The following is a 21,064-nucleotide window of genomic DNA, read 5'->3' as shown; positions in this document are numbered from 1 at the left end:
GAAAATTCAAACACCAACACAAACAAACATTCAAAACCGTACATCTTTTTTTCAGAACCATACAATCAAAACATAAAAAATGAACGTAAAAGTAATTTAATTAATTTTATCAATTTTAGACTCAATATTAACAGTTCTTCAATTTATTTTCAGGTCAGTGAAATATTTACATCGGCCGGCAAAGCCTTCAATACGCTAGGAGACCTAATATTGCAAGTTCAAACGGATAAAGAAGGGTAAATTCTTTAAATTGTACAAAAAATCTTGTTTACTTGATGTTAAGCCGGCTATTTACCATTTCAGGAGCTCTAAATGGAGTCAAGAGGAAGTTGACATGCTAAAAAATTCCGTAACAAAATTCAATGAGGACTTGAATCAATTAAGTAGTCACATTAAAGCCAAACAAACATCCCAAATAAGACAAACATTGAAGAATAAATCTTATCAGCAAGCTGGGCTTGTTCCAAAAGTTGAGCCAGTCGTGAAGCCAACAATCACACAAACTCCTGTTGTAATACAAGAACAAGTCATTTTCCATCATCAACAACCTGCAACAATTAAGATTGAACATCAACTTCCGGAAAATTTAGTTCAACAGACATCATCACATATGACACTGAATCGTCTGAATGCAGCTGAAGAGGAAGAGATGGACGTTGAGTCGGAATTCCAAAATGAAGTTAAAATCGAGACGAGTTTTTCGGAAGTTTCTTGAAGTAAAGCCACTGACGAGGTTGTGGAATATCTCGATCATGAGGAATATCTAACATGAAATCATTAGAGAACATGCTAACTTATGGACATAATTTGTACAATTTGATATATAATCTTAGCTATTCATGAAATTTTTTTGTAAAAAGAACTAAAGTTAAGGAAAAATGGAATTAATAACTAGATGATACATAAGTACATACAGAGAATGATATTTGAGGATAATTATAAAGTTTTTGTAGGTTTTACAATTTAAAGTAAATATTTGTGTAGCTAATAAATAAAAGTTAAGGATGATTTAGAGACTAATTTTCATAAAAGCTATTGGTTCAATCTTAGATGTGCTTCCAGGCATGGGATCTATACCAGACATGGGAAATTAACTGAAGTAAATGGAATTGCATCGTTGTTGTAACGTTCATTTGAGATTTGAATAATATTTATTGTACATAGTTGAAGACCCCTTTTCATACAAAAGTTCAGACTGTATCTGAACTAACTCCGAAGAATAAACATCATTATGAATCCGTAAGGAGTTCTTAATAATAGTTACACTCAACAATAACAAATATCGATAGATTCAACTTCCTGATCCATGAAGTTCAATATGCGTTGCAGAACATGATGTTCAATTAGTAACCCAGACTGATTTCAAGTTCTATTCTACATCATATCCTACAAAATTAAAGAATTCTTACAATATCCCAGTATATAACAATTAAATTCAAACAAACAGCAATACTTACACCTCATAATCACTCATCTACTAAATTCTAATAGCTGTAATGAATTTTTGAAAAGTAAATTTCACTAAGCGCCTCTTAAAGAAGCTTCACTTTCATTTAGTAACAGTTTTCTGAGCAAGTTTTCATGATTTTCTTCAATTTTAACGGTTACTGCATCTTTCGTTCGTGTTTGAGTGTCGATTTTTAGATTTCCATGCGTAAGATGATTTTTAATAGATAAATATTGAAGTTGAGGCTATGAATATGAATAATGAGTTATGGTAATGATGGATTATGATATGTAATTGATATGATTTAATGAAAATGGGAGATTTTTGTATTATCATCCTTTATTAAGGAGTGAAATACTTGATTTTTGGAGGTTGGATGAGAAGCATGGTTAGATTTTTGGAATTAAATGGAGACTTGCTAAAGCTGAGCTAATTAAATCCCAATGAATAAACAAATCATCCTGAATTGCCATGAAAAAGTCAAATTAAACTATATCCTCTGTTTACCGCTCTTGATGTCAAGAACCTAATGTTAGTCCTAAACAATAATGCATAGATTCTCTTAACATTCTTAAGAAGCAATTACAATCCATTCTTAAAGAATTCTTCAATAGACGGCCTCAAAAACATCCAATTGCTTCCAATAGAACGCAATTTCTCAAGCAAATCCAACAGATTCTCATCTTCACTTCTGATTGACAGATAATTGAAGTTATGAGCAAAACATACTGCCCATCCCGTTAGATCAATCCATCCATAACAGACTAAAATCAAATCAACCATAAAAATCACTAATTATCAAGTTTTCACCTCTACAACTTCCTAATCCAATACATTATCAGTGATATTAATAATGATATGAAATATTTCCACGGCATCTCCCGAAAAATGCATACACAAGAATCCCATACGAACAATAAAAAAAAAGAGAAAATTTTGATGAAAGCAAACGAAAGAAAAATGCACAACAAAAATATATAGAAGCAACAAAAAAACATGAAAAAATGCATCGAGTTGAGAAGAAATCGAAAGAAAATTGCATACGAGCGTGGAGGAGTAAGCAGAGCATTCAGATTCATTTATAAGCAACAGTTATTAATCAAAAAATTATCAGTTTCTATTCAATTATTGCAGAGTTAACATCATACAGCAGTAACTTAAGTGTGAAATCTGAAAAGAACATATAGTTTTAGTTAAAAAATCAATTTTAAAGCAATAAAATCACCAAAGATGTATTCAAAGTTAGCTGTAGAACTTATCGTTATTCTTGCTGTCTCATCAGCTGTATTTGGAGCTTCCGTGTCAAAGAAATCAGATGAGAATCAAGTTGGAAAGGATTTAAGCATCATTCAAAAAGTTTATGATGATTGTGAAAACAAGGAAGACTTTACAGGATGTTTAAAAGGAAAAGCTCTTACTGCCATCTCACGTGCTGTTGAACAAGTGAGGATTAACATTAAATCTATTGAATATTTCAATCAATAATCTTTCTTATTTCCAATAGGATTCAATTCAACTTCTCGATGGAATCAATCTTGTTAAAGCTGAACATCCAGTTGATGATGATACTCCAGTTATTGCTGATGCCCGTGCTTTAAGTGGATTAAGTGGACTTGATAAGGCTTTAGTTCAAACTGTCGACAAGTTCCTTCGTACACACACAATCAAGGTTGACTTATCAGAAGCCAGAGGCAAAAAAGGCAAGCATTATAAATACATTATTGCTGCTATGATGACTGCTATGGGAATTGCTGGTCCATTGGGTTTAAAGGCTTTGGCTGCCATCGCTGGTAAAGCTTTAGTCATCAGTAAAGTTGCATTGACAATCGCTGGCATCATTGCTCTTAAGAAAATCTTCTCAAGTGATCATCATGAAGAAACAAGCTTCCAAGTTCATGCTGGTGACCACAACAGGTAAGGCTGAATATTAGTTCTATTGTCTTGATGATTCTAATGAGTTTTTTCCACAGACGTAATGCCTACTTGAAGAAGAACCAATACTACGCCGATCCATACAAATATTACTATGAGCAACAATATCCCCAAACCCAAAACTAAGTTAATAAGCAAACACATGAACAACTTCCTCAACCTCATTCTTCATCTCGATGATAAGTTGCGATGAAAATCTTAATTAAGACAAAAATGTAATTCCTCTACTCGACCATAAACTGCAGATTATTATCCAAAATGTTTGGCATATAAATTTTTCTTATGTGCATCTCATTTTGGATCTTACTGACTATTCGTGTGAGAATTAAAGGAAGATAGGAATTTGGCACAATACTCCGATTTAAACATGCTGTAAAATGGATTTAATTTATTGAAATAATAATAATAAAAAAAGAAAAATTATTTATTAATATTTGAGGCTTAAAAATGAAAAATAACTGTGGATTGTTTCTTGTTTCTAGTCTACATGGCTTACTGCTTGGGTGTGGGTAGGGTTTGGGGCAGTGGTGGGCAACCCTTGAGACACATTGATGGTAAACCTCGACCAAAACCCTACATGATATACGGTTCATGGTATGTCCAAGCAGTTGTGGCGTCCCACTAGTGTGCCGTGGCACACAGGTTGCTCACCACTGTTTTAAGGGGTTAAACCCGAGCAGCACAATACAGTGAATTAAATTATAACTGAAAAATTGGTGAAAATGCGCCGTCAATGTGCATTCAGGGTAATTTCGGGTATGGCCGTCAATACTGCGGCACTGCAGCGTCCTAGCAGGCATGGTGTGCTATTCGGAATAGATATTGAAAGTCCAATGGTTTAGAGGGTTAAACCCGAGTAGCACAATGCGGTGAATTCGAAAAATTGTCCAAAATGCGCCGTTAATGTGCATTCTGGGCAACTTTGAGTATGGCCGTCAATACGTCGACACAGTGGTACTCTAGTGGACCATGTGATGTTAGACATACATGTTGAATACCCTTCCCCTAGCAACACCACTACCTTACATTGCCATAATAAATTCATGCTCCTAAATCTAATTTTCTAATTTTTCAATCCACTTTCACGTGATGCTACTAAATTAAGTCATTACTATACATTTTTCTTCTCTCATTCACTAATGTGTTAATTACAATATGATTAATTATGTGAGCAATTAATCAATGTTTTTTTAGATCAAAGTAGGTGGATAAAGAAGAAACAGTGGAAATGGATATAAAATTATGAATTTATTGAAGTGAAACGGCTTGTTGTATGGAAGTTGTGTGTTGAAAGGTGGAAAGCAGGGGGATTGTAGACATGAAAGTGGATTTTATGGACGGTAATTATTCACTTATTGATTTGTTTAATTTTTAAGGTCGATGAATTTGGATGTTTTTTAAGGTAAAAGTGAGTTTTACTTTTTTGAAATTTAAAATTAATGGTTGAAGTTTTTAGATTTATTGTGGTTGGAATGTAATCAGAAGAAGAAAAGAAGTAATTGATTTAGGAGGGAATTTATACTTTTAAGTTTGGTATCTCAAAGGGAAACATTGTTAGATTGGATGAGAAGAAAAGGAATTGAATATTCAGAATTGTCAGAAGATTTGAAAGATGATCTAACAGTTGGGTAAATTATTAAGTTAAGTATCTAAGCTAGCCTTAGAATACTCCCAGTACTTTTAAGGAGAATTGGTACAACTTGAGGAGTTCAGACATCAAAAGTCCAAAAAGGCGCTTCCAGCGGAGTTCAGACTAAACTCATTTTGACTCTTATTGACCATTCTCTCATGGATGAAACCAAGAATTTTCAATTCTGATTAAGTCTCTTTATTTTGACTCGAATATCAGACATTATAAACATGGCAAAGAATTCGGTGCTAGGAGCCGATGTACTATAGCATACAGTTCCTAGCATTCCAAGATATTGGAATATTTGGAATTGGATACCACAGATTGGTAGCATTTGCAAAAACTGTACGCAGCACTCAAGTTTGCCACGGCACTCAGGTTATCCAACACTGCTCTAGACTGAAGCCAACTTCGGTGAAATCCGGATTGAGCCCAGATTCACGTCATCCAGGGTCCAATTTAGCTGTCTTCTCTTTGTTGCGTACTTTCCGGGTTACATGTCTATTTTAACAGCAATCATCAAATTAGTTGAGATTCATAAGTAGCTTTTAAATGATAGTGTGACTCTTCTGGGTTCCAACCATGAATCTCTACCAATTCTACTCAATCTCTAATAAATCTCTTCAATATCAACCAAATCCACTACCTCAAAACCACAAAATTATCAAATAAATCCCCGCAATTCTCCACCTCATTTATAATCTTCGCATTAAATGATATTAACTCATTCATATCCAGCTCAAATCGATAATAAATGTTAGAAATGAAAGTTGATCAATAATAACAACATGCAATTTAGAGGAATTATCAGACCTTATCGTTATGATGCACCAATTGCACTTTCAATGCATACACGCGCATCGAACTTTCTTTTGTTTCAATTTTTCATATTTCTCCGTTCTTTTGCATTGCCAAGTTCTCAAACATTTGTTACTTTATACAAAATATTATTCTCGGAAAGCAGCAGCAGAAGAAGAGAAGCAAGCAAGCAAAATTGCAATTGCGGTTGTAAGTTTTTAATTTGTTTGTTATTTATTTGTCGTCTTCCTTTATTCCTTTACGTTCTTTAAATATATGCACAGAAGTTAAGGACGGTGAGAGTCAGTAACAACAGCAAATCGTGAATAATGTAAGGCATTTATTGGATACCGATTGGTAATGACATAAAATAATTTTAAGACACAAAATTATTTTTTCAGCATTTGGCATCGCATCGGGTATGTACAAGAGTATAAAATGAAATTGAGAAAAACAGAAGAGCAAAAAAAAAATATTAAAATTAATTAAATTTCGTTGTAGCTTCTTTTAAGAAAGAATTTGATAATGCTTTGTTGGCAATAAAATACAATATTGTTGGGCAATTCATATTCGTTTGGATACGAAAAGTATGTGCAACATTCATTATTAAAGGACTCACTTTATGTTTCAATTTCTGATCGTGTTATTATGGAAAGAATGTTTGGAAGTGCTCGTTTGGCTAGTGAGTATATGTTAAGTGATTTGGAGTCGTTTGACATAGCTGTGCATAGTTGAAGTTATAAGGCTCAAAGATTAGCTGATAGAGTAGCTTATTGAATATTTTAGATCATCATTTTGTAACTGGTGCGCCTGTAACTGGATGAATGAGTTTATGTAGCTCGTAAGATAAGAATCTATTGAAGGAATCCTGTGATTAATATTGCGAGGATATGGGTTCGATTCCTAATTTTCTAATTGAGATTCCTAATTGTAATTACCCGAGCTTCTTTGAGGAATTGTGGAAGCCGAAGTCTGGCTCCAAAACTGACCAAATGTCAAATATTCTCGGTTATCACTCTTGAGCCATGGGCCAAATATATACTGCAAAAGAATATATTCAAAGCCTATCCAAACTCTACTTGAAGGATGACAACCAATCGTAATTCAATCAAGTATAGACCCAACATAATACAAAGAAAGCAACAGAATGCAGGCCGCATTTGACTATCAATGACGATCTAGCTTCAGGTGCAATTAAAATGAGACTGTGGATTATTACTGATCTGTTCAGACAGCGAAATAAGCTGTCTTTGAAGTGGATTTGAAGATTACTCATAATGCAGTAACTAAAGTACGGTTAAATCACGATGTCATTAGCAATACTCCCTAACTAGCCACTTACTAGCCATAACAGATTAAGAACTTGCTCACCTTAAATATACTATATAAGCATACTCGTGAGCGTTACTCCAGCAAGAAACTAACTAGTTTTTTTGGTAGGATCTCTATCGACAGTCAAAAATTGAGATATACAACAGCATTAATTCACAAACAAATCTTTAGTTGATCCAACAATCAAAAATGCGCTTTATCACCCCAACATCACCATACTTCCATATCCCCACATCAATATTTAGTTTCATCTTTTGAATGCATGAGAATGTGAATTAAAAATGAATATTAACCATAAGACAGGCTACTATCCAGACCAACAGAAGTTGTTAAATGTTCATTTTGAGATATATGGAATTGGTTAAATGTCTTACGTTTTGTTTTCTTGTCTCACTCTGACTTACATCCATAGATATATTCATACATATATATTGGCAGAATGCACACAAAAAAAAAGTCGTGATGATGTCGCGGGGTTGTTAATATTCTTGATAATCGCAAAAAATATAAGACAAAAGTCTGTGTACATATAAATGCAAATATAATAAAATAAGGAATTGTGACTGAATATATTGTTATATTATAATGAAAATGAGAACATTCTGCTCCGGCTTTTATTTTTGTTTTATGGCGAATATGCTACCCGATATCTTATGGCCAATCAAAATGATGCATTTTCGTATAATTTTATTATCTTTTTTTCATTTTATTCATTACTCGTTGGGATACTATCGCTGGGGATCTATATTGATTCTCTACTGTGTCGTATTTAATTCGAATTTTATGCAAATCATTTCTTGAGCGATTCGCATTAAAATATAAGTAAAGAGAATTGCTCCTTACGATAGGGACTTTACATGAGGCTGAATTGAAATGAGGTTGATGGCAATGATGATGATGGTTATGGTGGTTGTTGGATAGGAAAGTTAGGAATTTTATCGGTGTTTAATTTATTTTGAGAGATTTGGAAGGAAGCTGTCGATTAGCAATGCACTTGGTATCAGTTTGGCATGGTCGCCAACAATAGAGCCAGCTTCACGACTTGAGGTCATGGATCACAACTGATCTGTACGACCAGCGAAGTAAGTAAGTAAGTTAATTTATTTTGTGATTTTTTTGGAGGATTTTTTTGTGAATTTTGGTAATTTTAGGGATTTTGAGGATCTTTATAGGATTCGAACTTATGTCAATTGAATGAAGTTGCCTGCTTTTGTGCAACATCGTGTAATGATGATTAACTCCTCTAGTGGGAATCAAATCCGCTTACTCACGAAATAATGCTTACAATTTCTATTGTAATTACTTAACCACAGAATTTTGAAAATGCTGGCATTTTGGCCTATATAGGCCTTGAAACCACAAATTTCGCTTTGCTCACTGTTGTTCAACCATTTGGCCACAATGACCACACTCAAGCATTGCCAGAGTTGCCTTGATATGGCTCGATCTCCTAGATCTCACTTTACGGATTGCTGCCTAACAATTCAACCACAAGAGCTATACTTTTACATTGGCAAATTTGCCTAAATATGACTTGATATCCTATATCCCACACTCCTCACTAAGAGACTCATGATTGCAATCAGTTGTTCATACAGTATCGTTCAAAACTGTTTCCATGTTTTGAAAAATATTTTATTTTTGATTTATTTCCACTAAAATTTAAAAACTATGTACAAATTTGACTATTTTAAAGCTTGTAAATTGAGCTATTAATATGTGCTAATTCTGCCCATAATTATTTAGTTTAGAAGGTATTTTTTCAAAAAATGGCCGACATCACATGGAATGGTTTTGAATAAATTAAAACTTTTGATAATTGATAATACTTAAATGAACAATTACTGTACAAATTTCTATATTACTCAAATTTACTGAAAGATGTGTTAGATTTTCGATAAATAAATCATAAAACTAGCTGTCCAGTAAAAACATCAAAATATGGAATTGGTTAAATGCTTACAAATTGTTTTCTTGTCTCATTTTGACTTACATCCATAGATTGATATTCATACATTATATTGCAGCATGCACAATAAAAAAAAATAGTCGTGATGACTTGTCGCGGGGTTGTTAATATTCTTGATAATCGCAAAAAATTAAGACAAAAGTCTGTGTACATATAAATGCAAATATAATAAAATAAGGAATTGTGACTGAATATATTGTTATATTATAACTGAAAATGAGAACATTCTGCTCTGGCTATTATTTTTTTTTTATGGCAACTATGCTACCCGATATTTATGGCCAATCAAAATGATTTAAGCATTTTCTGTATAATTTTATAATCTTTTTTTCATTTTATTCATTACTCGTTGGGATACTATCCCATTAATCTTTATTGAAGTGACTACTGTAGTCGTACAAATTCGAATTTTATGCAAATCATTTCTTAGCAATTCGCATTAAAATATAAGTAAAGAGAATTGCTCCTTACGATAGGGACTTTACATGAGGCTGAATTGAAATGAGGTTGATGGCAATGATGATGATGGTTATGGTGGTTGGATAGGAAAGTTGGAAATTTTATCGGTATTTAATTTATTTTGTGGATTCTTTTGGAGGAATTAGATATGATTTTTTGAGGGTTCGCCAAGATGTTACAGGCCTGCAGGTTTCTGCATCTATGCATCCATGCGCATCTAATTTTGACAAATCCTTGATTTTTGAAAATTTTAGGGATTTTGGGGATCTTATGGGACTCGAACTTACAATCAGTTGATTGGACGTCGCATGCTCGTGCATTGTCGTGTAATGATGATCAACCTCTGATGTTTTTCTGAACCCAATTACATATGAAAGAATGCCATTCAATTATGGTCTATTGACTAATTTCTCGGCAACTGAGGCCTTACTCTGGTGCTAGCAGATTGGCCTATATATGCCACGATGCCACAAATTTCGGTTTGCATGCTGTTATCAAACCATTTGGCCACAGTGGCCACACTCTAGCATTGACAGATTTACCTTATTATAGAATCGTTACCCCAGATCTCATTTTATTCACTGTAGACAATCATTAGGCCACACGGACCATACTCTTACATTGACAAATTTTCCTAAATATGACTTGTATATTACTTACGTCGCTAGCCGTACAAATCAAGTGTGATTCATGCCTCCCTCAGTCGCCTCCTGAAGCTGGCTCTATCACTGGCTACCGCTTGCCAATTACCAATTCCAAGTGTGACACCATCTCTATCGACAGCTTCTTTCCATGAGTTCTTTGGTCTACTGCACGATCTCTTGCCATCTAAAAAATCGGATTAAAATGTTCTAGTCAGTTGTTCTAGTTCCAACAATTCCAATAAAAATTCCAATCACAGCCATCAAACTGGACATCAAGACACAACAAAACCATCAAACTAGATCAATCCAAAATAATAATAATAAAAAAAGTCACAGCACCTGAAATAACAATTTAAGAAAAATTATAAAGAAGAAAAATGGAAATGTTGTGCTTAAAGGCAGAGCAAATGAAAATCGCATAGAGATATTAGTTATAAATGGACGATGGGATTCGTATCTGTAGAAACAGCTCTCTTGCACATTGACTGTTTAATTGTTTACAGTAGCTTAAAGGCACTTTTTTTATCGTGAGTTACTGACAATGTCGAATGGCTTTTTTTATTCCTTACAATTTTTTTTTTGTTGCCTCTTTCTGTGGCATAAGCAGAACGAAAATTGAAGAAGAAAAACTGAATAAATACAAAAAAATCACAGCCAGATAATTTTGCCAATTTAAAAACATTACTGGCAGTGGCGCTTTTGTTGCTCTTGACCCCATAGCTCCTTCTCTCTATCTCACTCGCTCCACTCGACGACGATGATCCCCCGTGCGATTTGACAATCGACAATCGCATAAAACCGAGTCGAAATAAAAGAACAGAAACAAAAAAAAAAAAAAACATTCTCATTTACTTGGTTTTCATGTCTCCATTTCTTCTCATTTCTGTGTATTATATTTTTTTTTTATATTTTACTGCTACTGCTTGTTTGGCTACCGGAATATGTTTGACTTCTTGATACCCCGCGATGAGATGATTATAAGAGTCATGTTGTGTGTAAAATTGTTTGTCATTTAGAATATTTTCGTTGATAAATTTTAATATATTTTTGGAATTTATGTGGACATTATAGTCTACTAGGGGTCTATTAAGAGACTACTAGGGCCTATTCGCGATTTCTTTGACACCTAGTCTATCACTAGAGAATAGGTTTCAATGTCTAAAATGGACCTAAACCACAATTTGCGAACAAAATTGGCAGGACTCCAAAAGTCCGGACTCCTCAATGTCCGGACTTTTTGGACTTTCGGAATCCGGACTCCGAATTCCTGCCAATTCTGGTCGAGAATCACACAAACCGAGTTGACGTGGCTAGAACAGCATAAATGCACAGAAATTCAACAAATTTTCCCTGGAATTGAACCCAGGTCGTGAGGATCGGTAGACAGACACTCTCAGCACTACGCCATTACTGCTTGATGCTTAATGTACTTGTACTTGTACTTGTGCTTGGGGCAACCTTCACTCGACTGAGATCACACGGAAAATTGTTTATGGCATATCCTTAAAATTTTGAACGCCCACTAGTGTGCTGTGGCACACCACTGCTCAAGATAGCATCATGATACTCTGTGAAAGAATGTGTAACTAAAGGTAGAATTTGGTATCAGTATATGGTAAAATCCGAGGCTACGCTAGAGTAACGCAGCTATAGTGACACTAATTTTAATCTTTTTCATGTCGTGCGTCCTTCAGGTGCGCATTTTAAATCAGTTTTACAGTTTGAGGATGATTTCATGCCAGAATATGGTATTAGATAAATGGAAACTCAACCTGAGTACTATGGAATTGGGCAGTGAATTATATGTCTAACCTGTTGATTATCTGAACGATTTTGAAAGACACAGGGTGTACAAAAGGTGAAAATAGTACCCTAAGGTCGGCGTAGGTCAGGTATTGAGTCGGCTTCGGTAAAATTCGACCGACTTTCCATTCCGTGGGCCTTTCGGAAAATTTTGAATAGAATTCTATCATTTTAGAGTCTAGAACTGAAGGATACCTTATATTATTCAGCTCTAGGTTCCACAGCTCCGTAGACTGAAGTTACTGTGACCTTGTGCTGAATTTTGGATCAATGATACCGACTTGTGCTATTCAGATTTGATAAACCAGACTCCCAAAGACATGGAATTCAACTTGACCCACCAAAATCACATCCAATAATGTCACCACGGGTACAATATTCTAGTATCAAACTCAATATAAATGTATATCGAATAAAAATAATTCCACATCTACTGTGTAAATAAATAAACATGAAATTATATTATCCTCAATGAATAATAAATCTATCCATTTCCATTTTGTTTCATTTAATTAAATCATGCTGATGAACGCGCATTTTATGCAAAAATCTCTCACTCCTCAATTTTTTTTCTTCATGCTTCATGATCGGGATTTTGTGTCTCGGGGATCTCGATACGATGGATGTTCTAGGATGGATGGAGACGGAGAAAAAAATTTAATTTTTATTAAAAACTTTTATCGATTTTGGAAATAATAAAAAAATTTGTCTCGGATGTAATCTAATTTCATGCAAAATCTACTGGATATAAGGGCGGATTGTTGCTCTTCCAAACTTTAGGATGTAAAATTTTACAGCAGGAGGGCGAATAAAATAAAAAAATTTCACATTCCTGCCGTCGAATGTGATTGATCTATTGTGCCTTTATATTAACTGCTATCAATATGAAAAATTAGATTGATATGGTATAGAGGGGAGACCCTTTTTACAATGTACGGTAGGCATCAGGATGATGACGGTGATGATGATAAAGATACAAATTGGCTTATCATTTATTGGCATATTACACTGTGGGAGATTGAATGGAAATCCGTTGGAGGAGAAATTTATCACAATATATATGTATATCCATTTTCTATTGTCAATATGGTGTCAATTTATTAAAATTGATTTAAAGTTGTTGCCATTATTCTTATTTTATTTAGGGAAATTTTCATTGAATAGTGTATTATGGCTTATTTTGTGAGGTATGACTTTGAAAGGCAAATTCAAGACCTGAGCAAAAAGTTCAAAATCTTGGCAACAAGTTAAAAACTGAGCAACAATCTCATTAACTAAGTTAAAAGTTCAAAAACTGAGCAGCAAGTTCAATAACTCAGCAATAAGTTCAATAACTGAGCAATAAGTTCAATAACTGAACTACAATTTCAATAACTGAGGAACAATTTCTTAATCTGAAATACAAATTCAAAAACTGAGCAACAAGTTCAAAAACTGAGCAACAAGTTCAGAAGTTGAGCAAAAAGTTCAGATACTGAGCAACAAGTTCAATGATTAAGCAACAAGTTCAGAAACTGAGCAACAAGTTCAAAAACTGAGCAACAAGTTCAAAAACTGAGCAACAAGTTCAAAAACTGAACAACAAGTTCATTAGCTGCTGAACAAAGTTAGAAAATGGACAACAAGTTAGGTAGAAAAATTAAGCAAAAAGTTCAGAAACTAAGCAACAAGTACAAAAACTGAGCAACAAATGTGAAAACTGAGCAACAAGTTTAATAATTGAGTGAAAATATTAAAATAATTATAAAAAAAGCGTGTAAAAATCTATGCGATTTACCTTATCTATCTAAAATTCATCCATAAACAGCAATCCAATTGCCACCACCCAATAGCTTAACTCTACTCATCACAAAAGCATCGCTTATCGTTTGAAAATATTCATATGAACATTCACATGCATTCTTTATCTATTATCTCCACAAACTGCATTTCATCATGTAAAAGTCATTTGCAATGTCCAATTCTCAATTGTCAATAATGCTGACACGTTTCAATCTGATTCTTTTATGTTATCCATTTTAATTTACTATTCTTTATCAAATAAGCTATATCTGACTATCTAACATTCATTCTCTAGCTAGAACATTATGTAGAGATTAATTAATTTTTCTATAATTTACATACACATTTTGTTGGATGTGCAATGGATATGCATATGGAACGCCTTTAAATTAGCATCAAGTTGACTATTTTTCAATTCTCGATACAGAATTAATTTTTTTTTTTAAAAATTCATGTCATGAAATTTTCATCACAAGCAATTTGCGATGCATTTTGATATCTGTTGTTTTTATCATTGGCGCATGGAGTCGATGTGGAACTATTTTTGTTTGATTTGGTCAGGGATTTGGGATTGTTTTGTTATTGACAGTAGTGTTTGGAATAATAAAGAAGCATTCTTCATGTTTTTGATGATTTAAGGAGCTGTACTGGACAGAGGTTGAAGCCAAATTGAGCTAAGAACCGATAGAAATTTGTATGAAACGTTATACTTCACAAGAGCTAGCAGAAAACTGGAAAAAAATCAATTGAAATTTGTATGAAATGTTATACTTCACAAGAGCTAGCAGAAAACAGAAAAATAACGATTCTAATTTGAATGAAATGTTATACTTCACAAGAGCTAGCAGAAAACTGAAAAAAAAAACCAATTTAAATTTGCATGAAATGTTATACTTCACAAGAGCTAGCAGAAAACAAAATTCATGAAAATTTTAATCAGTTTTTAACGAATTCAAAATTGTAGATTTGTAGCCTTGGACGAACTATAAGGAAAATCCAAAAATGCAGGTCTGCAGTTCATGTTTGAGCTTTAAATTTGTGCTCCACATCCCCTGCAATATAACAAAACATTTTATTGACAATAAATTAATACACAAGCATATTAATCAGTTAACATACAAGATCAAAGTCAGTCAGATGTTTTAGCTGGAACTGAATGATAACAAAAAACCACATCGCATTTTTTTTTTGACATACACAAAATGGATAAGAAGATAAGAAATGCTGAAAGACAAGTAAGAATACGAGAGAGAGACTAATGAAATCGAAATGTCAATTCCAATGAATCATAAAAAAATACAAGCAAGAATGCAGAAAAGATAATGTGGAACGCGGAAAATTTTAGGAGCGCCATGTGATGTTATGCAATGTAGGATGAAGGAATTGGAGAATATTTTTGGTTTAGATCTTTGGAATGATTTTGAGCAGTTGCTGAGGTAGTTGAGTCTTGGATGATGTGGATACTGGAATTTTTGAGGTCATTCGACTGATTTTTGAGGGGGAATTTGGGTATGGTAGTCAAAATTGTGGATTTTTGGTGATCATTCCTAGAATTCTGATGAAATACTCATGAAATCACTAAGGTATGCAACTTACCTAGCGATAGAACCAGTTTTAGACGCAAACTGAGGGAGAACATGGATAACAGCTGATCTGTCCAGCCAGCAAGTAAGTAACTAAGTATACAACCCACAATAACATCCATACTAAGCTACCTCACAAGCCTGATGTCCAAACATTCCAAAATCATCAAAAAATACCTCCACTGACATAGAAAAAGTCATATCTCATAACAAATTAATGTCATATGCCAATCTTGTCTGCGGTTGATCGTCTCTCATATTTTAAAGACTTTCCAGCATGCTTTCTATGCGTATTCTTAAAGCATAAAAAAGAAGTATAAAATTAATTCAACATGATGAAAAAATTTTGATTGTTTCGATATATATCATATAATATGATGGCTGCAATATGCTGAGCATTTTTAATTCGGTTCCATCTATAAAAAAAGACTTTCTTGGTCTTTTGTCGGAAAGCAATTAATAACTGCAATGTCTCTGATTATGATGTCTACGAATCGCATTGGCGTTCTTAACATTCCGAAATATTGATGAATTCTGAGGAACTCAATATGCTCGCATTTATGCTTTATATTCATCATCATAATGTCGTTGAATCATCAATTTTTTTTTAGAAGAACGAGGAAAAAATGAAATATTTTTATATGAATGTTAAACAACAGAAATTATGGAATATTTAGTCAGTTTGTGTGGCTGTCTTGGGTACACACTATGCTATTTTTTGGTTATATTCTTTAAAAACGTCAACATTTCAGGATCGGATTGATATTGTTCAACTCTTGCCACTTTTTTGAAGAGATTCAGTCTTTAAAATGATTGAAAATCAGTGATTAAAGCTGGAAAAATCAAGAAAAACTTTTCGAAGTGAGGAAATTTTTTACACATCAATTTACACATCAAACTACACTTCAAAGTTTTATTTTAAAATTCCAAAAGTTCGTTATTTTATAAATTTAAAACGCTCAAAATCCATCCTTAACATCCAATTCCTACTCACTTTCCTCTCATATATCCAACGATAAAAACAAACACGGTAAAAAAATGATTAATATAAAAAATAATTAATGGATTTTTTGTTTTAATTATTTGTAAATTGAGCATCCCGACAGCGAATGATGTCAGTGTCTCATCAAATGTTGAATTTTTATTGTTTCTTCATTTCTTATGCTTTTCGTCGTCTTTGTTTCTTGCTAAAAAAAAAATAAGTCAACGTTGCGAGTCTATAAATCATTATTTGTCGTCTTTCGTGACGCACACTCTCATAATATTAAATGAAATGTATATGACAACATTTGGAGCGGCCACGTCCAACAGCAAACAGCAGTCCATGTCTGAAAAGTTATAATGTATGGTAAAGAAGAATGTTTTGTGTCCTCGTGAGCATTTTGTATGCATTAGAATTTCATTAAAATCGATATGTCGATCTGCCTTCTTTTTTTTATAGGACGATGAAGACAACGTTATGTTAGGTGAAATTTGATCTGATTTTTGGGGATTTTTGGAGATTATTTTTTGACATTTGGATCATGATTTATTTATTAGATTCATCTGAAATTGCTGGTCTTCTTCTTCTTCTTCGCTGGTCGTACAGATCAACTGAGATCCATGGCCTCCCTCAAATGTCGCCTATAACTAGTTCTATCGCCGGTGATCTCCCACAAGCTCTCTTGCCATCCACAAAGTCTGATTTAAAGAGCTTATTTAGTGGGAAAAAAAATTGCTGGTCTGCAGACAGAAAATGTAGATTTGCAGCCTTGGATGAACTATAAGATACAACCGAGAACTACAAGGATGTAGATGCAGCCCAGGAAATGTAGGTCTGCGAGTTTTTGGCTGAAACCTAGTTACTTTTCAATCAACAAAGAGCTAGATCAGCACTAGAAATTTGAACAATTATCAATTTTAAATTTGAACCTTTTTTAGATTTCGGAGTTCCTTTCGCTGTCCAAACATTACAATTGTGAATCATGGCCTTTCTTCGAGTGCATGTTAAGCTTCTATGAGCTATTAATATAGGGATTTATGCTATGATTGACTTGTAGATAAAATTGACTCACTGGCGATGTGGATCAGTTCACAGTACCTGTTTGCTTTATTCCTCAAAGTATTGATCATGGGTTCGAATCTTAAAAGGTAAACATTTTAGTTTTTTTCGGAGTTTTGTTGCCTTTTTTTTTTGAATCATTATTAACAAGAAATACGTCTGAAGCCTCATTAATAGATAAAATTCATCAAAATATGTGGTTCGAATCCCATTGATAATTGTATTATCTTTTCCAGTTCCCGACTCCAATATTGTCCAGAGTCCTGATTGACAGCTTCTGTCCATGAGTTATTTGGACGACTAAGTGATCAAACTTTTCTACTGTCTCTCTATAAATCCATAGAATCTCCAATTCCTAACAAAATCTAATTCTACCCCAAATTTCCTGACTAAATCACCACACAGGACCCCTCCACAAGTCAAAAAATTCAAAAAAAATAATTTTGTCAATAAAAAAGGCAATGAAGAAATTTTTTTGTGACATTTATTTATTTGAAAAGGCATCAAAAATAGAATGTATGATTGATAAATGCCACAGTCGAAGCGAAAAGAGAAATATTAACTGACTTCATGCTAGTCCAATTAAGGAAATCTTTATGATGATGACTTTTTATGAATTATTGTGAATTGGAGGAATTTATTATGGAGTTGGTAATGTGAGTTATATGAAGGTTGGATGGATGTTTTGGTACATTTTTGGGGGTTATGTAGTTTTACTTACTAGCTTCCTTGGGTCGGGTGTACGGGGGACCATTTTCGCGTTTACTGAACGTCTGTAGACAGCTTTATCTCTATTTCGATTACTACTGTCTACTCGGGATGTTAAGAATGCTGGGATTGTATATATGAGAGGAAAATGATTAAGAATTGGATGTTAAGGATGGATTTTGAGCGTTTTTAAATTTATAAAATAACGAAATTTTGGAATTTTGAAATAAAACTTTGAAGTGTGGCTTGATATGTAAGTTGATGTGTAAAAAATTTCCTCACTTCGAAAAGTTTTTCTTGATTTTTCCAGCTTTAATCACTGATTTTTAATCATTTTAATGCTTTAATCTCTTCAAAAAAGTGGCAAAAGTTGAACAATCACAATCCGATCCTGAAATGTTGGTGTTTTTACAGAATATAAGCAAAAACATAGTTAGTATATTACAATCGCACACATAAGTTTGAATAACACTGAATTAGAGTCTTTATGTCAATATTAAGCAATGAAATCTAGCCAAAACAAATGTATCCAACCAAAAATTAAGACATAAATGCTCAAATTTATATTTAAATTCTAATTAGCATTTTCACATGTCCTGCATAATAATTTAATTTAATATTCAACAAACAAAACATAAAAAGTCATGAAAATAATTCTTTATAAAAAAATAAATTAAAAGGCATTTATCACACTTATGTATAAAGCAGGCACACATTCACGGCTGGCATGATCATCGTCATACGATATCTCCTTATATTATTCATTTTATAAAGAAATTTTTAACAGGTGTTAATTTTTATAATTAATGCTATCGCATCGTCTTGATCTCGAAGTATGTTATGTTAGGACCTTTGAGCATTGTTGTCTGAAATTTTAAGTAAGAAATTAATTCAATGTAAACAAATTTCTATGATTTATTGCATTGTAATGGAAATAAAAACTGTTATTTTGATGCTCACAGCGATGACAGTTTGCGATAAAATGAGCAATAAAAAAATTTTTATTGTGTATTTGCCTTTGAGCTTTAATGTTTATATTATTATTTTGTAAATAATGGAGATTGAGATAGGTTTGGTGGATGGAGTTAAGGTTTTGAAAATTGAAGGAATTTAAAAAAAAAAATCAAAAAAAAGATACAAAAAAAAAAGTTGTTCGGAGTGAGAATCGAACTCTTGACCTCTTGGTTATATGTCCAACATTCTACTATCTTGACCATCGAACCATAGTGAAAAAATAAGACAAATTCTTAACTTAAATTGTTAAATTTCAATAAATCTTCAAACTAATCAATATAGTTAACCATACTTATCAACAAACAAGACACCACGATGCACATATAGAGCATTCTGTTACAATATTTATATTAATTTTATAAATTCTCATTTTCATGATCACATCCATATGCATGTATAATTAAAATATAAATTCACTTTAATTTTTCACTCACTAATCGACAATGGGACTTTTATAACATAATTAATAGAGCTGATAGAGTGGCATTAAGATAAAAATGTTTATACATATAAATAGGGAATGGTTTATTTTGCCCACACTTTAATGCTGTACTATTGAAGTCAAGCAATTAATTTGTTTGTTTTTATATTTGTAGAAGTAGAAAGGGTATGTCGCTTAATTATTGCCACATAATAGAGATATTATGATACATTAATCTACTAAATGTGAGGTAAAAATTTCAGTTCTTCCTCTTGATTTTTTCATGTCAAAATTACGTAAATTAAATTTGTAATTTTTCTACATTTTAATATTTAAATTATTTTTTATACAAAAATAAACAAATTATAGAAAAAAAAGCCGTGTCTCGCAATCGCATGGCTGTTTACAATGTACCATAATAAAAAGCTATTTTAAATACAAAAGGGCGACAGAGCATGAAATTTCATATAAAAAATACTTAAATTAATATTATTATTTATATAAATTTGTGCTTATTGTATCACATGAAGAAGAATAAGAAGAAGAAGAAGTTTTAGTGCGGAGGTATGAAGAGGGAAAAAATATGGAAGTAAGGAAGGTTTTGGGTGAGATGTTTAAGGCGCATTTTGAAATTTCATGAAGTTAAGTGTCTTGCTAGGCAAATGGGTAAGGTATCTGGCTCAAATTAGTGTGGTAACACGGAAGTCTTCTTTTCAGATCCAAAAAGTGGTTTTTAGTTGAATGCACCACTTTACATGCACTAGGGGCTTATTCAGAGAGGGGACCTAGAGGGTTTTAAGGCTCATCAGCCTTTTTGGAATGAATTCTTCAATTTTCTAGGAGTTCTTGTGAAAAAAATCACAAAATCTTGCACCCCTCTTAAAATTCCAAGGTTACATTCTTGGTATGCACAATACAATTCATTTCCAAGGACAAACTGCTACAAGACCCGCTCCATTCACCCATCCAAACATAGATTCATTCCAAAAAAAATTAAAATGTTTTGAGCTATCTCATTTACCTCGCAAGTTAAACGCACCTCGCTGTTTAATGTTCATGAAAATTAAAATTATTTTTGACACGTTAGAAATGGAAAAAAAAACTCTCCCCATGTAGCATAAAGCATAGAGATATGGCTGGAGATATCAACGTAAATGATTAAGGAAATTTATTATATTTTTCTGTTCCTCACTAAAATTAATTCATTTACACTATAGCTTAGAAAAATGAACATAATATGAATATATAAATCTACAACTGTGCTGTAACTATATTTACGCCATTTCCATCGCTTTCTAAACACAACCAAAAAAAAAATCTTAATTTACGATTTTTCACACTCACTCCAAAAATTTATTTTTGTGGAACGCGAATGGAAACAAAACAACACAAAAAATTAAGGTTTCCACCATTTTGACGATTTATTAAAATTTTCTAAAATTATTATAACAACTAGAGTATCGGGAGCGCCCGTGGCGCCCCATCTTCAGAATTTTCAGCT

At 33.0% G+C, this 21,064-nt stretch overlaps 2 protein-coding genes across 2 annotated transcripts; both read left to right on the top strand.

The window, feature by feature from the left end:
- Positions 1 to 53: 53 nt before the first annotated feature.
- Positions 54 to 1,020, top strand: LOC139093551 (chromatin complexes subunit BAP18). Its single transcript, XM_070644297.1, has 3 exons — positions 54 to 91; positions 154 to 236; positions 304 to 1,020. Exons 1-3 carry the CDS (start codon positions 80 to 82, stop codon positions 713 to 715), a joined length of 507 nt encoding a protein of 168 aa, XP_070500398.1. The 5' UTR covers positions 54 to 79; the 3' UTR covers positions 716 to 1,020.
- A 1,657-nt stretch (positions 1,021 to 2,677) lies between these two features.
- Positions 2,678 to 3,505, top strand: Osi21 (Osiris 21). The gene is made up of 3 exons (XM_070644604.1): positions 2,678 to 2,890; positions 2,952 to 3,361; positions 3,418 to 3,505. The coding sequence occupies exons 1-3, from the start codon at positions 2,678 to 2,680 to the stop codon at positions 3,503 to 3,505; spliced, it is 711 nt and encodes a 236-aa protein (XP_070500705.1).
- Positions 3,506 to 21,064: the final 17,559 nt, after the last annotated feature.

The sequence above is a fragment of the Chironomus tepperi genome, unplaced genomic scaffold (genome assembly GCF_022539635.2).
Source record: "Chironomus tepperi strain 1889 unplaced genomic scaffold, CSIRO-AGI_Ctep_v1 contig_337, whole genome shotgun sequence".
Classification (NCBI taxonomy): Eukaryota; Metazoa; Arthropoda; class Insecta; order Diptera; family Chironomidae; genus Chironomus; species Chironomus tepperi.
The sequence above is the reverse complement of the archived record's forward strand: the minus strand, read 5'-3'. Positions and strand labels throughout refer to the sequence as shown.